Genomic DNA, 14,380 nt, shown 5'->3' with positions numbered 1-14,380 from the left:
TCAAACTACGAAAGCAATGCATGGATCAAAATAGAATGATCAAAATTATTTTTAAAATTTCAAAATTCTGATTGCTGACTACAATTGTTAAAATATTTTTTAATTGACATGGAATTGAAATTTTATATATTATTTAAATGGAATCAGTTGACAAGATAAATGCCAATCAAGTATGGAGACATGTAGACAGTTTAAATAATGTAATTTATTTAGTACCTACTGTTAACAAGATAATTAGTACTCAAAATACGTAATTATAATATAACAGTTATAAGATTTGTTTCATTCTTTCGCAGCTAGTGTCACTACCTACATACGCAGATACATTGTTCACAATTCACCCGAATAACGGCCGATTAGTGACATTCCATGCATCGCGGCAATACCCTTTTACCAATATGTACTGAAAACAAAGAACCTAAGCTAATATGAATTGCCTGTAAAATGATTATCGAAATAAGTACTGCCCAAGTATATTATTATGATTTCGCAAATAAAGCGGTTATGGATCGGCAAAATAAACCGCCGTCGGTTTAAACCTTCAGCTGCAAAAGTTGCACAGAACTTTCACTATTCATAATGTACTATAAAAATTAAATCTCCGGGAAAAGGAGAATAATTATTCTTGATTTATACACATACTTTATTGCATCGATTATAAGACGCATGCATGTTCCTATCTTGCTGTCTCTGACTTTTGGCGTCAATACGTCTTATAATCGATACAATACGGTAATAAGTCAAGCACTGTCATATTCAATTTAGCCTATTAAGAACTGTACGAATTTGTGTGATATTTATTTAATATTAAAATATAATACTGCTTGAAATAATTAATATTGCACATAGGATCAATCGTTATGCGATCAAATTCGTCAAAAAGAACCCAACGCAACACAGCATGCATCATAGAAACGACAAACTAAAACATGGTTATATACTGATTTGTACTTGTGCAAATTATACCACTAAAAGTAACCTAGCTTTTGCCAAGGGCCTTCCGATGACTTGTTATATGAAAACATTCGATAAACACATAACTCCAAGCTGCTTGACAAAAACAAATCAATATTAATATTAAATAAAGTCGAACAAACAATATTTATACTTTCTACAAACAGTATGTTAAACTATAAACATAAAATAAAACTAAACATCTTTAAAAGCTATTAATCAAACTATAACATATTATTATGAAAAAAATTAACGATTGAGGATATTCCGTTCTATTTTTATATGACAATGTTAGTTTGAACTAGTCACCAAAGGGTGTATATATTTTGTAACAGCAAACTTCCAAACAAAAACCGTTATTATGCATTAAGGTACGATACATTAAACAGTTTGTAGAACCCCTGGTTTCGGTATCAATGGGTTTAGTGAACCATTCAGAATTTTCAACAACTCACCACTGGTTTTGCATACTTACAATGATAGTGGTTAAATAAATTAAAGAATAGAAGTTAAGTAACATTAACTTCTATATTCTGGGAAAACGTTATGAAACTATAAATTTCCACAGGACGTTTTATATACATCTCGATGAGCCCGACCCATCCCCCACTTCCATTCTTTACCATACATAAAGCTCTATGACGTGTCGACCAGAATATAAAATTCGTATTGTTGCAGTTATAATGTTCTCAATAATAGTTTAAAAAAAAATATGACAATTACATATAATTAATTATGACATATTATGTACCTATATTAAAAATAGCCATCCTTTTTCATATCAAATATATATATATATATATTATATAGTCTATGGATTAGTGCACAGATGTTGCGTCAAGGTTTGTTGTGATGTTGAGAAAATCGAAATAGAATGATTCGAATCTATTGAAAATTGTAGGCGAATTAGATACATTATACATTTGACACTATCTTTACAAATACTAAAGTTGTTCAAGGAAATCTTCTTATATATAGATGGGACCTAAACATTAGAATGTGATGCAAAAAAAAACAACCCTCGGTTTAATGATTAGTTTAATTACAACAAGTGTCTTCACATTGCAAGTCTATTTGAAGAAAACTTTTTACTTGTCAAGATTTAGATTTATTTGCTAATTTGCAGGGTTTATGAAAAGACAATCGGTCAAAATGAGTAGATAAGCAACTCAAAATGCAACAATTCTGCATCGTTATTTAAATGAAAAACCCTGAAAAATTATTTATAACTACAAGTGAGGAATGTAAAAATAACAAAAACTATGAATATCAATAAGTGGCAGCCATTGCATGAGTTAAGGAATCAGATATGCCAACTTAACGATGTTTATAACTGTGCAGTTTCCAACTTAATCATGCTTCATGCCATTCAAAACGATAGAACAAATACCCAATTTAGTAATGCAATATTTTATAGCAAGAATATATCATTGAGATGGGCATTTTGTGTGTAATATGTCACTAGATTTCGATAAAAACTGGACATACAATATTTGTGCACAAACCCACCAAAGTTATAGGCTATTAATTTCAATTACTTGCCTGTAAGAAATTGATTGGTGTTCATTTCACTATGTTATTAAAATGATTTCTCGTAATAATGATTATGAAATGGCACGCTCAATTGATATTTACATTTAATGAAATAAACATATTTGAGAAAAAAGATATCGCTGCCTCGATACGAACAATATCAAACGAGAGTGAGAAGTAATTATTAAATAATTAAAATTAAATCTGACTGCAAAACTTGGAAAGCGCGGTTTCGCAGAGTATCACAATAATATTGATTAGACTGCCTTCTTGTCTTTCATGTTGTCGAGTTCTTCGAGGTCTTCGGAGGGGATGTCCTTGTCTCCGTAGCCCCACACGGGAGTGATGTCCGGGTTGTGGTGGTCTATCATGAAACTGCCGTCTCCGCTTTTCACGGCACGCCGTGCTATCATCTGAGGTGAGACTGATTTTCCTGGAATAAGGAGTGTAATATAATATAAAACCAAACACATTAAAGAAATACATCCTACACAGATAGAGCATGCATATACGAAAGTGAAGCTAATGATTAAGAGCCCTATGCATAGTCATACTTTAGTAAATAATAGTACACTTAATTGTTATGTGTTACTTGGAATGGAATGGAATGCAACACATACATAAATACACTTAATTACATAATTAATTAGTATGACTACGCATAATATGACCCTAAATCGGCTGTAAGTATTTTGCATTGCATTTTTATTTGTAGTAAGCTTCACACTTGTGCTATAAGATTTAATTGTTTAAGGCTGATATCATATGAGAAACTGTGTAAAATCAAAAAAAAACAAAAAAAGTAAAAATGCGATATTTAATTGATTATCCAAGGAATGATTGACTTTTGAATGAAATCTTTATTTAGGCTTGTAATACATTATGCAAGGTGTTTTTATCACAGTGTAGTCCTGACAGATAAAAAGTATGTGCCCTGTGAAATGAATTGAAGTTGATTTAATCATTGGCTTATTAAGAGGTTTACTTTCATATTATATCAATGCTTCAAAGAAGATTTTTTTTATACTCGGATAACAATTGGCTTTACGATAGTTTCACAAGCATATTAAAAAAATATTATCTATCCACTGTGATATTGAAGAAAATTAATAATTGTGTATTGGTCGCTTTGTTTTGCCGTAAATGTCACATTGGATTATCTCCTTTTAATTTATATTTATTCGCATTCACAACCAATTGGCTGAGTTCTACCAGCGGATTTTGTTCTCCATTCCTGTAGGTATAATACAGCAACCATAAAAAGAACACAGAAACGATAAAACCCCTCGAATTAAAGTATAATTTAATTTATCGCCTCCGCACTTATTCATGGTGGCCAATCATCCGAGACCCCTTTTATTTGACTTTTTCAGTTTTACTTTTGGAATGACGATAAGAGAATTTTGTATATAAAAAAATATGGTTGCTCCAAAAACATTCCTACATAAATTTTTGTTAAAGCATTTTGAAAAATACTCACTGTCATATGCCCATCCCAACTTAGCGAAGAAGTCAATAAAACCGGTAGTGAGATTGAAGGTATAATCTCCAAGTTCAGCCGTCTTGTAGTCCCACGGGAAGACATGGTGATAGTTGTGCCATCCCTCACCCAAAGCCGCGATCGCTACAGCCAGGTTCTCCACCGGACTAATATTTCTGGAATAGTAAATTATGATACAAATATTAATTATTATACCCAGTGCAATGACATTAATATGGACGAAGCATCTAGAAAATAAATGACACTCACTTTGTGACGGGTCTGCCGGATGGCGAAATTCATATTTTAATATCGGTATCCTACGCTCAAATGAACATTCTGCTTGCAAGCGGTCTGGCGACACCGCTGGGTCTGCCCATACAAAATTTCTGACTGTCAGGTTTCGACTCCACCGTTATTATTGTGTTACAAAATGCCAATGTGCCTAGTTAAAAATTGTAAAAAAATCTACTAAACACTCCAAGAAAGATGGGATATCACTTTGCATGTGTTAGTATTATTTATTATTTATAAAATGCCATTTTAAGATATTGATGAATGTTTATTCAATGCAATTGAATGACAGGAACCATTGGACAGTCAGTCGCCTGTGATTCGCTGAGCTCACTGGCGTCTAATCTCCGAGAAGTCGTAAGTAACCGAGAATCTGTTTCTAACGCAATGAGTCATGACACTAATACGCCATTACAATAAAGGTTATATTACTATAAATTATCGAAGCTTGTATCGCATAATGGAAACGGATACGTCAATGGTCACGTGACATCTACCTATACATCTGTGAACGACTTTCATGCACAATTTCTCGTGCGCGCCGGGTATGAAGTGAGTCGTCCATTTAATATGTCATTGACCCAGTGTATAAATCAGACGAGAGAGGACACACATAGAATGTGCTATATCGATTGTTGTATAGTCAGGGCTGTAGAAATGGAGTCGTCAAAAGTTAACCAATACTGACTGACCTTTTTATAAAATGTTTTTTGAAAATTTATCGGTAATGCATTTAAAAATTTTTTTTAAATGTTTTATTATTGTTTTAAAAAATTTTCAAAATCTTCACAGCCCTAGGCATATTATAATTTCATTATTGGTTATATTATGTGCCAATAGTAATTATGTATTTAATTATATTTATAAATTTAAAAGATTCCATTACTGTGGTCGGAAAAGCATCAGAATAATAATACATATAGATAAGTACTGTCGAACAAGATCTTTTTGTCAACGTGTTAAAACTGTGAACTAATAAGAAGCCCCTCCTGTTTTTAACCGCACTTCGATTGCAACGACTTCCGGTTATCGACGAGTTGTCCACGTGTTAAAACGGTGAACTAACAAGCCCCACCTATTACATCCGGTTATTGCCTAGATCTTCTTGTCGGACAGTTCAATAAAATTGTCAAGTTAAGAGGGTCTAAACAATGGATCCTCATGCAGAGGATAAGAGACATCAGGAGTGAGTCAGTGTGTCGCAGTGAAAATTTCGATCAAACTATATATATAAAGAAAAATACAATGAATGAGTTTCTTGAGAAATCCTGAAGTTCACAAGTGAACTTAAATATTACATATAATTGTGTCATTCACCATTTATGGAATGAAAATTGTTTATATGTGACACTTTTTATTCACATAAAGACCTGTGTGAGGAATGAATAATTTCCATATATGCTAAATACCAAGTGATACATATATTAAAAACATTTTTTTCACAAAATGGAACATTTTTATTGAATAAACACTACTTTTCCTAACACATCACAAACATTAAGGAAAAAAAAAAATTAAAAACATTTGCACCGGATGGGGCTTGAGTCCACAACCATTGCAATTTGATATGCCAGATCAGTGGTGCACAACCTATTTGACAGAAGAACCGCAGTGGGTGCTATTTTAATTATTTTTAATTTTTTTTTTTTTTTTTTTTTCGACCATGTCCGATCCTGATAGGATCATATGGGCCTCCACAGAGTGGAGGTTTGTATTGACAGATTTTTGTTTTTTACGAGAAATGGATGTCAGCCACTTGCTCAACCTATTAGGTCCATACCCTGACACACACAAATTGAAAAACAATTTTTGTACTTGCCAGACCCAGGATTCGAACCTGGGACCCACGGCTTTGTAGTCCAACGCTTATGCCTATTATTTGTGCATCACTATGAGACTGATTAAGCTACTTTGGACTATCTTTGGAAACTAAACCTGAACAATAAGGAGATCTTGTACGAAAGGTACATACGTCATTTTGATACCCTGTCTTTTCTCATCCCGATCATACTAATTAGTAGATATTAGGTACTTAAATTTTCAAGTTTTACAAACATGACGGACGATACAGAAAGTTTACATGAGGAATTTAACATGATCCCTTCTTAGATTCAGTAGCCAAGAGAATAGATGAAGTGTGAGTAGACGTGGAATATCCTGGCTGAATATCCACCAAGCAAACAGCCAATACTCTTTGGGTGAGTCATACCATAGCTCGCTATTGATAGATTTGATAATGTATATTGAAAGCAATATCTTACCTGTCGTAGGGTTTCTGTCCCCACATGTGAGCGACACTGTTGACGAAAAAGGCAATGTTGAGGGTGAAGGTGAATCGAAAGTTGAAGTTGATCCAGAAGCTGTTCCACAGAGTCTCTTGCCACAGCCACATCGGCAGACCAACAGGAATCAAGATGTTCAACAGGGCAAAAAGTGGGATGTACAACCTGGAAGATTAGTATCGATAGATAGTATTGCCTTTAATAAAAAATAAGTCAATAGGAAATCATCGTCCCTCAATGTGCCTTGAACTAGAATTTTTTCAGATTCTCGGTGTTCTGTCACCTGTCAGTATTTATGTTAGTTCATGTGATGTTTTATGTTCTTGATAAGAATAATGGCAGGGATTCCAATAATTATACAATATGTAGGTACGTTATTATCACTTTGTGGTTAAAAATATAAGTGAAAATGATAATAGTAAACCACAGAATGTGAACGGAATTAGAATTTTACAGGATTTGATGATATATGTAAATAAAAAAATGTCTATCTACCTACTTACATAATTTATCAGCAAACTAAGCTAGAGTAGAGTTTGTTTGGAAATTCATACTGAGTCTGTATGAATACTATCTATGGGTTTATGAAACTGATTTTGATTTTATAGTTGAAGAGATCTTTATCTTCTGTATTTTTTACAATTCATAAAAACCATAAATTTAATAACAACTCTGCCGTTCTTACTGGTGATGACATGTCCTTGATGAGAAATCAAGAACATCAGTTGTTTGTTCTCCCAAAGCACAGAACTAAACTGGCAATGGTGAGGGAAATAACTACATTCAACTGTATTGCTTCAAATATCGATATACAGTACACTCTCAGTAATCTGCCGCTCGATTATCCGACAACTACTATAATCCGCCGTTATTTTCACTAGTAGAAAGCACAAAATCAAGCTCTATAATTCGCCGGTATTCGATTGCAACGTATACAACGCGTTTCTCCTCCGTAAAACGTACGTTCATAGTGAAGAAATTAATATACCACGGATGAAAGTGGCCAAGGACCGCATCACAACTATGACGTGCTCCAATGCAACCTGGACACACAAATTGAAGCTTTTGGTCATAGGGAAAAGCCAGGAATCCTAAGCCATTCAAGAATATCTGCCTCACTGAACAACTGGTTGTGTCAAATGATTTAGTGATTTATGTTTAGGTACTTGTTAGTTAATAAACTTAGTTTATAAATATGTATACTTTAGTAATTACTTGATTTTGATTATAAATAAAACCGTAATTCGCTAGTACAAATTTCTCAAAAAAAAACTATTTTTATTAAATATCTGTTTTAATTTTTACCATATTTTGTATGTATGCACTATAATCCGCCGCTTTCACTAAATAAACACTTGTCTGGTTTTTGGGGTGGCGGATTACTGAGAGAGTACTGTATTCCATTTGCCTTAAGAGGACGTTCTACAGAAATGGCCTTGAGAATTGAAAATATGATTTTTTAACATGTGGTCCATAATATCTGGTCTACTAGTTAATATAAAAAGGTCGTGTCAAAGTTGTTTGTGTTAATAAATTTGCTCTGTGACTGATCCAACTCATATTTCACATTTATTTCATCAGGGCTGTCGAAGACATAAATCATAATATATATTTATAATTTTAAATTTTTATTTATAATATATATTATTTAAGTTTTGTGCATCTAATGCCGGGTCCACACTGGCAACAAGTTAATTTGCTGGCAACCTCGTTAGATTTTACGATAATTATTGTAAAATTTCTTAAGCAATTATGGTAAGTATCGTAAAATTTAATGAGGTTGCCAGCAACTTGTTGCCAGTGTGGAAATGGCTTAATATCCACTGTGGTTCACGTAGTGGCATGGACCTGGGGTTAGCTAATTCAGGAAGTCAACACCCATGATAGAATTTTTTCCAGTTTTGGTTGCATTATATTCCAAAACTCTTCTGTAAAAATCGTTTCCGAGTTTATAAATGGAAATTTCTCGGTGTACATAGTAAACAAACCTACGAATAAAAAAAGACATAAAGGAACATACTGATTCATCGCAGTAAAATCTGGTAATCAAATTCGCCATTTTGAAAAGCGACGATTTTGCGTAAACAAATATCACGTGGTCTGTACGTGTGCGGCAAACTTCGAATGTGTTTGTAATTTTGTGCAAAGTGCGAATGTAATGTTTTCAAATAATTGATATGGATTAATTATACCATCGTATTATTTTCTCGAAATCATAAACATACTATAATAGTATTTGAGTATCAACCTATGTTCAATTTGAATTGGGTTATAATAATAATATACCCGTATATATATCAATAGTATGTTTGCTACAAAATCCACCCAAGTTATCAGTACGTACTTGCACAGGTTTGATTAAAAACCATGATGAAATTAACATTTAAAAAATATGAATGCTTAATATTATTTTGACAGCCCTGTTTTCTGATCGGCTTCATCTCGCAGGTGTTCATAAAATAATAATAATTCTCCGCGCGGCAGAAATTATCAGTAATAATAATAATATTTCTTGAAATAAAATCTCCGATGATTAGTGATTTTTGCGAAAAGATCGATTTAAATTGACGTAGTTACAACGCCGAGGTCCTTTTTATACTGAATTATATTTGAACGGCGGGCTCTTCAGCGGGCCCTTAAAGTGAGTGTTGATGGATTATTTTATGAATTTATAAAAAAAGGTCTATTTAGTTCAATCATTATGCTCAGTCAGGGCTCGTACAGCCTTGGGGCATGTGACAAGCGCAACATAAAACCTCCAAAAAAATAATGATTCAAAAATTTTAATAATTATAGTACCTCTTCTGCCACATGACGATGGGATCTGCCTCCAGATCGGACATGTCGACAGCCTTGCGTCTCTCCACCACCTTAGGATGCGGAGTGAGCACCAACCAGCCAACGTGGGAGAAGAAGAAACCTCTTCTCGCATCGTGAGGATCGGAATCTGTCTCGCTGTATTTATGGTGGACGCGGTGATCTAGCGCCCATGTGTATACATCACGCTAAAAAATATACAAGAGTTAGAGTTGGTGGAAGTGGCAAGTGGCGTCATCGGACGGAGGTAAACGATTAAAATAAAAAAAAAAGAATAGCAGTATGCCCTTAAACAGTGACGAATATGTTATAGTATACCTACAGTATTAATAAATGCCATAATGCATTTAAATTCCTCCTACCATATTCAGCTTCATTCGAAAATTTCAGAATAAATTAAATTATTATAATATCACTTTTGTATTGCAAGTAATCTTTTTTTATTTGCCCAAGGATAAGGCGCTAACCATTTACAATTAATATCAGTGACAAAGCCAATAATTGGGGTGGACTTTAGCTATGTTGAGTAGACTCCTATACTCTGCATGGTCTTACACTTTCCTACTTCAGTTATCGATCCCCAGCACTCTCATCCCTTTTTAGACACCATCATGTCACCTAAGTCATGGTCTCCCTGCACTAACTTTCTTCACAATCACTAAACGTAAGTCGCCTCGTCAATACTTATGTGACAGATGGCCAACCCAATAATGATAACTATAATGATATTCGCAGCCGCCATCCTCGCAGACAGGGTCTAAAGTTGTACAACTTGACCATTAGCATTTTCTGGAATATTGTTGACATCCATTTTAAGAATGATTATCCGGATTTGTCTAGTGGTTTTGTATGGATATGGCACATTGATACAAAATGCAGAATAATCTGTTTTATAGATATCATGAGTCGATGAAGTCACAAATGCGGAGATCTTTAATATAGCATAAAAGCATGGCGTGCTCATTGGCACATGCAAAGAAGGACGATTGACTATATTGGGTGTGTTGTGCTATACCCCAGATACTACTGAACTTCTGCAGCTCTAACCCCATTAACTTTTTTCATTATTTTTCTTAATCCCAGATAACTCTGAAATATTATGGAAGAATTCTGTATACAAAGATGTTGTCGAACTGCCATTATGTATTTATGCTATATTGTAGTAAATAAGTGTTGTTGTATTATATTATTACTATTACATAACTTGATGCGTGGTGGTGCTAGTTTCGCAATGTAGGTATCATAATCGCTGCACCTGAAGCTATAATTGTTGTCCTCTATCTCGCTCCACCTAGTTGGTGGGGCTGCGCTGTTAAGAAATGGTGCTTGACAGTTCATGCCACAAGATAGATACCTAATTTGATTGATTTTGGAGTTATGTTATAGAAAATATATTGAATTACCTGTCCAGTGATGGTGAAGAGGAATACCAGCAATAATCGGAGCGGCCACTTTGCTTTGTAAGCTCTGTGGGACCACAGTCTGTGCGCGCCGGCAGTGATGCCGAACCCTGTCGTGTACACTGTCACCATGGCTGAAACAAATAAATATAGACTGATAAATTATTCAGCAAATAGAAAACGCAAGGAGATAAGTGTGAAAATTGCATAGGCACACTGTGTTGATGCAGTGACATTGAGTCATATAACAATTGAAGAGTGACATTCCAAACCGGCCTAAGTCTAAAAATCTGATTTTGAGATATTTTTGTGATTTGCAATTTACCTCTTAATTTTTCGGTACTATAATGTTTGGCAATTTCATAGAAAATTCAAAGACTCGAAAACATGAAATATAAATAACATTAAAAAGTATAGTAAAACTTCAAAAAAATTCATTCAAAAACTGACTTTTTTTTCAAAATGGCCAAAGTCTGTAGTAAGTACAGTTTGGAACACAATAAAGTAAAGTTGAGTAACTTTTGTGTGTACAATTATGATTGTGTAATAGAATGTGATCATGGACAAGTCAGTTGGGATGATTGATGAATAAAAATAATATTAAATTTCTTTCACTTTAGTGCATTTTTTGATAACAAGGCAAACATTGTAACTTTTACAGCATAATCTCTATATATATAAAAATCTCGTGTCACGATGTTTGTGGTCGAACTCCTCCGAAATGGCTCGACCGATTTTTATGATTTTTTTATGTATATTTGTTAGGTATGAGAATAGGTCAACAAGTATATTTCATACCGCTAGGTGATTAGGGTATCTCTATCCAGAAAATTTTTCTTTAATTTTTTTGACAATTTTTTTTTTGTATTTTTTTTATTATTTGGCATAAAAAAATACTTATAACCTCAAATTTTCATTTTCCTACCCCCATCCTCCCATTTTTTAATCGCGATTTTATTATTTTTGTATGAACAAATTTAACCGTCGTTCGTATTTCAAACAGAACGAAATTATTTATGTGGTTGAATGACAGATGGCACTACGTCCGAGAAGAATTCAAGAGAAGCGTTGCGTCATTTTGACATTTCATTCGGCAAATCACAACGCAGTGCGTGCAAAATTTTGTACGATTTATTTTAATTTATCTATTTTTATGTGCGTGTACTACAGTGCACAATGCCAGCAAAACGCAAGGGGGGCCATTTGGGCCGTCGAACGAATAAAGCAACAAACATGCGAAATAGTAGAGTAGAAAGAACAGACGAACAAATCCAACAAGATAACAAAAACGTGCGTGTAAGCATGTCGCAATTGCGTGCATCTCAATCACAAGAGGCACGAGCTGAACGAAATCAATAACGACAATTGGAACGGAGCCAAGCGCGCCGGTTCGTAGTTAACACACGCAGAGCAAATGACCGACAACGCCAACATTTACATCCGCTTCGTTCCTTCGTCTCGCATTCGAGTACGAGCCAGATATTGAATATTCCGCTCATCCGAAAGTGCTGATTGGTGATATGGACAAAGAATGTCCCCATTGTCATGCGCTCAAATTCAAACATGAGTCAGCCGGGATGTGTTGCGCATCAGGAAAAGTGCAACTACCAGAAATTGAGATACCACCAGAACCATTGAACAGCTTGCTCATTGGCACGGTTCCAGATTCAAACCTGTTCCTGAAGTCCATTCGCACATTCAATTCATGCTTCCAAATGACTTCGTCCGGAGCAACAGAAATAGTTCACAATACTGCGGCAAATGGTCAACAATTCCATTCTACGTTCAAAATCAAAGGTCAAGTATACCACAAAGTAGGCTCATTGCTGCTAATGCCAAACGAACCACATACATTTTTACAAATCTACTTCATGGGCGCGGCGGTGAGGACATCAATCATGTGGATGCACGTTGCGGCTACAATAGCCTCAATTCGCCTAATGCCAGGCGCATCGTCGGCGAACTGGACGCCCTGTTGAATGAGCACAATGAATTATTGAAATTCTTCAAAGCACACATGCATGAATTGCAAAGTGACAATCACGCTATTGTCATCAATCCTGATAAAACACCAGCTGGAGAGCACGTACGTCGATTCAATGCGACTGTTGTTGACGAAATTGCTGGAATCATGGTTGGCGACCGCACATCGACGCGAGAAATCGTGATTCGAAGAAGAAACAATAATCTGGAGTTCATCGATGACACACACTGTTCATACGACGCTCTCCAATATCCGCTAATTTTCTGGAAGGGACAAGACGGATATTGCATAAATATTAAACAACGAGATCCTGTCACAGGTAATTCATTCATTATGAACATCATTACTCATTTTGAATTGAGAAAATGAATGGTTGATGTTTTTTTGTTTTTATCGGCGGTCATCGTCTACAGTGCTCTATTCCTCTTTCTGTCATAGATCCCATCCCCACACACTTACGATACATTCGTTACTTTTTATTTAACAACCAAAATATTCACTAGAAATAATTTATATGGCAGAACAACGTTTGCCTGGTCAGCTAGTATATTATATAATAATACTACAATGTAGGATCATCTTCAATAAAAAAAATAGTTTACTGATGTGCACATGAACTTATAAAACACAAATTCTCTAATATATCTAATCTGACGTGTTACAATATTATATTATGGCCGCTTGGAGCGTAAATGTAACAAAAAGAGTTCAACTGCGCATGCGCATATATCCTTAGGCGAGTTTGGAAAGAATCAAACGTTACCTTAGTGCTGTTTTGAAAAAAAAGGCACATTTCGACATCAAATTGAAGAGACTTAGGATTTTTTGTAAAATATAAGTTTTAGTAGATCTCAGCACACTATCGGATTCCATCAAAACATGAAATTTTGTAATTTTGGACTAAGGCCAGTTTGGAATGTCACTCTTCAATTATTATTACATAGTGTTAGATGAAAATATAGCCCAAACCTGTCCAGTGCTTAGTTGGTAGAGAAGCTAGGCAGAAAATGCATGCTGTTTCTTATAATGTGTGTTTGATCAATGGAAAGATTTTGTTAATTGTTAATACCTATAACCACTGGATCGAAGTGCATAATATGCACAGATTTTTACTCACAATGCATAGAAATATATACATTTTTTAGCAATACAGACATAATGTTTGCAACAGGTTATAGTTTGTGATGACACATAATTGATTTAGGTAGGTACCTATTTAATGTTTCAAATTTATATTACAATTACTATCATAATATTGTGTGTTGTTTTAAAATTGTTTAATGCACAAAAAGTCAGTTTTAATGTATGAGCAATGAGCATACAAGAATGCAACATATAATAATAAAATTACTTGAGAATACTAGTAGGTATTAGAATATTAGATAATAATGATAATTAGCTTCGTTTCGCCGCCGAGAGATGGACACTATTGTGCGAAATGTTATTTTATAAAACCTCTACCGAAAAAACATTGCACGAGGTCAAGGACACAGTGATCAAGTTTTTTTGCCTTCTTCAAGTTATGCCCACGCGCACTGATTCAACACAATATAAAAAAAAAACTTTTTGTTGTAATTCTTTTATTCACGAAACAATGACATAACAGGCTGGAGCAGCTTTATGTAGGTAATTTAGT

At 34.5% G+C, this 14,380-nt stretch overlaps 1 protein-coding gene across 1 annotated transcript in view; it reads right to left on the bottom strand.

Annotated features, from left to right (window-relative positions):
* Positions 1–1,977: 1,977 nt before the first annotated feature.
* LOC147078303 (acyl-CoA Delta-9 desaturase-like) overlaps positions 1,978–14,380 on the bottom strand; it is a 131,385-nt gene continuing 118,982 nt past the window's right edge. Inside the window, exons 4-8 of the mRNA XM_085958382.1 lie at positions 10,764–10,894; positions 9,343–9,548; positions 6,523–6,708; positions 3,968–4,143; positions 1,978–2,920 (exon numbers count right to left, since the gene is read on the bottom strand). Of these exons, the coding sequence (XP_085814508.1) occupies positions 2,745–2,920; positions 3,968–4,143; positions 6,523–6,708; positions 9,343–9,548; positions 10,764–10,894 (875 nt within the window). The 3' untranslated portion in view covers positions 1,978–2,744. The remainder of the gene's footprint in view (positions 2,921–3,967; positions 4,144–6,522; positions 6,709–9,342; positions 9,549–10,763; positions 10,895–14,380) is intronic.

This window comes from Rhyacophila brunnea, unplaced genomic scaffold (genome assembly GCF_057557595.1).
Source record: "Rhyacophila brunnea isolate RB1 unplaced genomic scaffold, BYU_Rbru_1.0 scaffold_11, whole genome shotgun sequence".
Lineage (NCBI taxonomy): Eukaryota > Metazoa > Arthropoda > Insecta > Trichoptera > Rhyacophilidae > Rhyacophila > Rhyacophila brunnea.
This window is presented reverse-complemented; position numbering and strand designations above follow the sequence as displayed.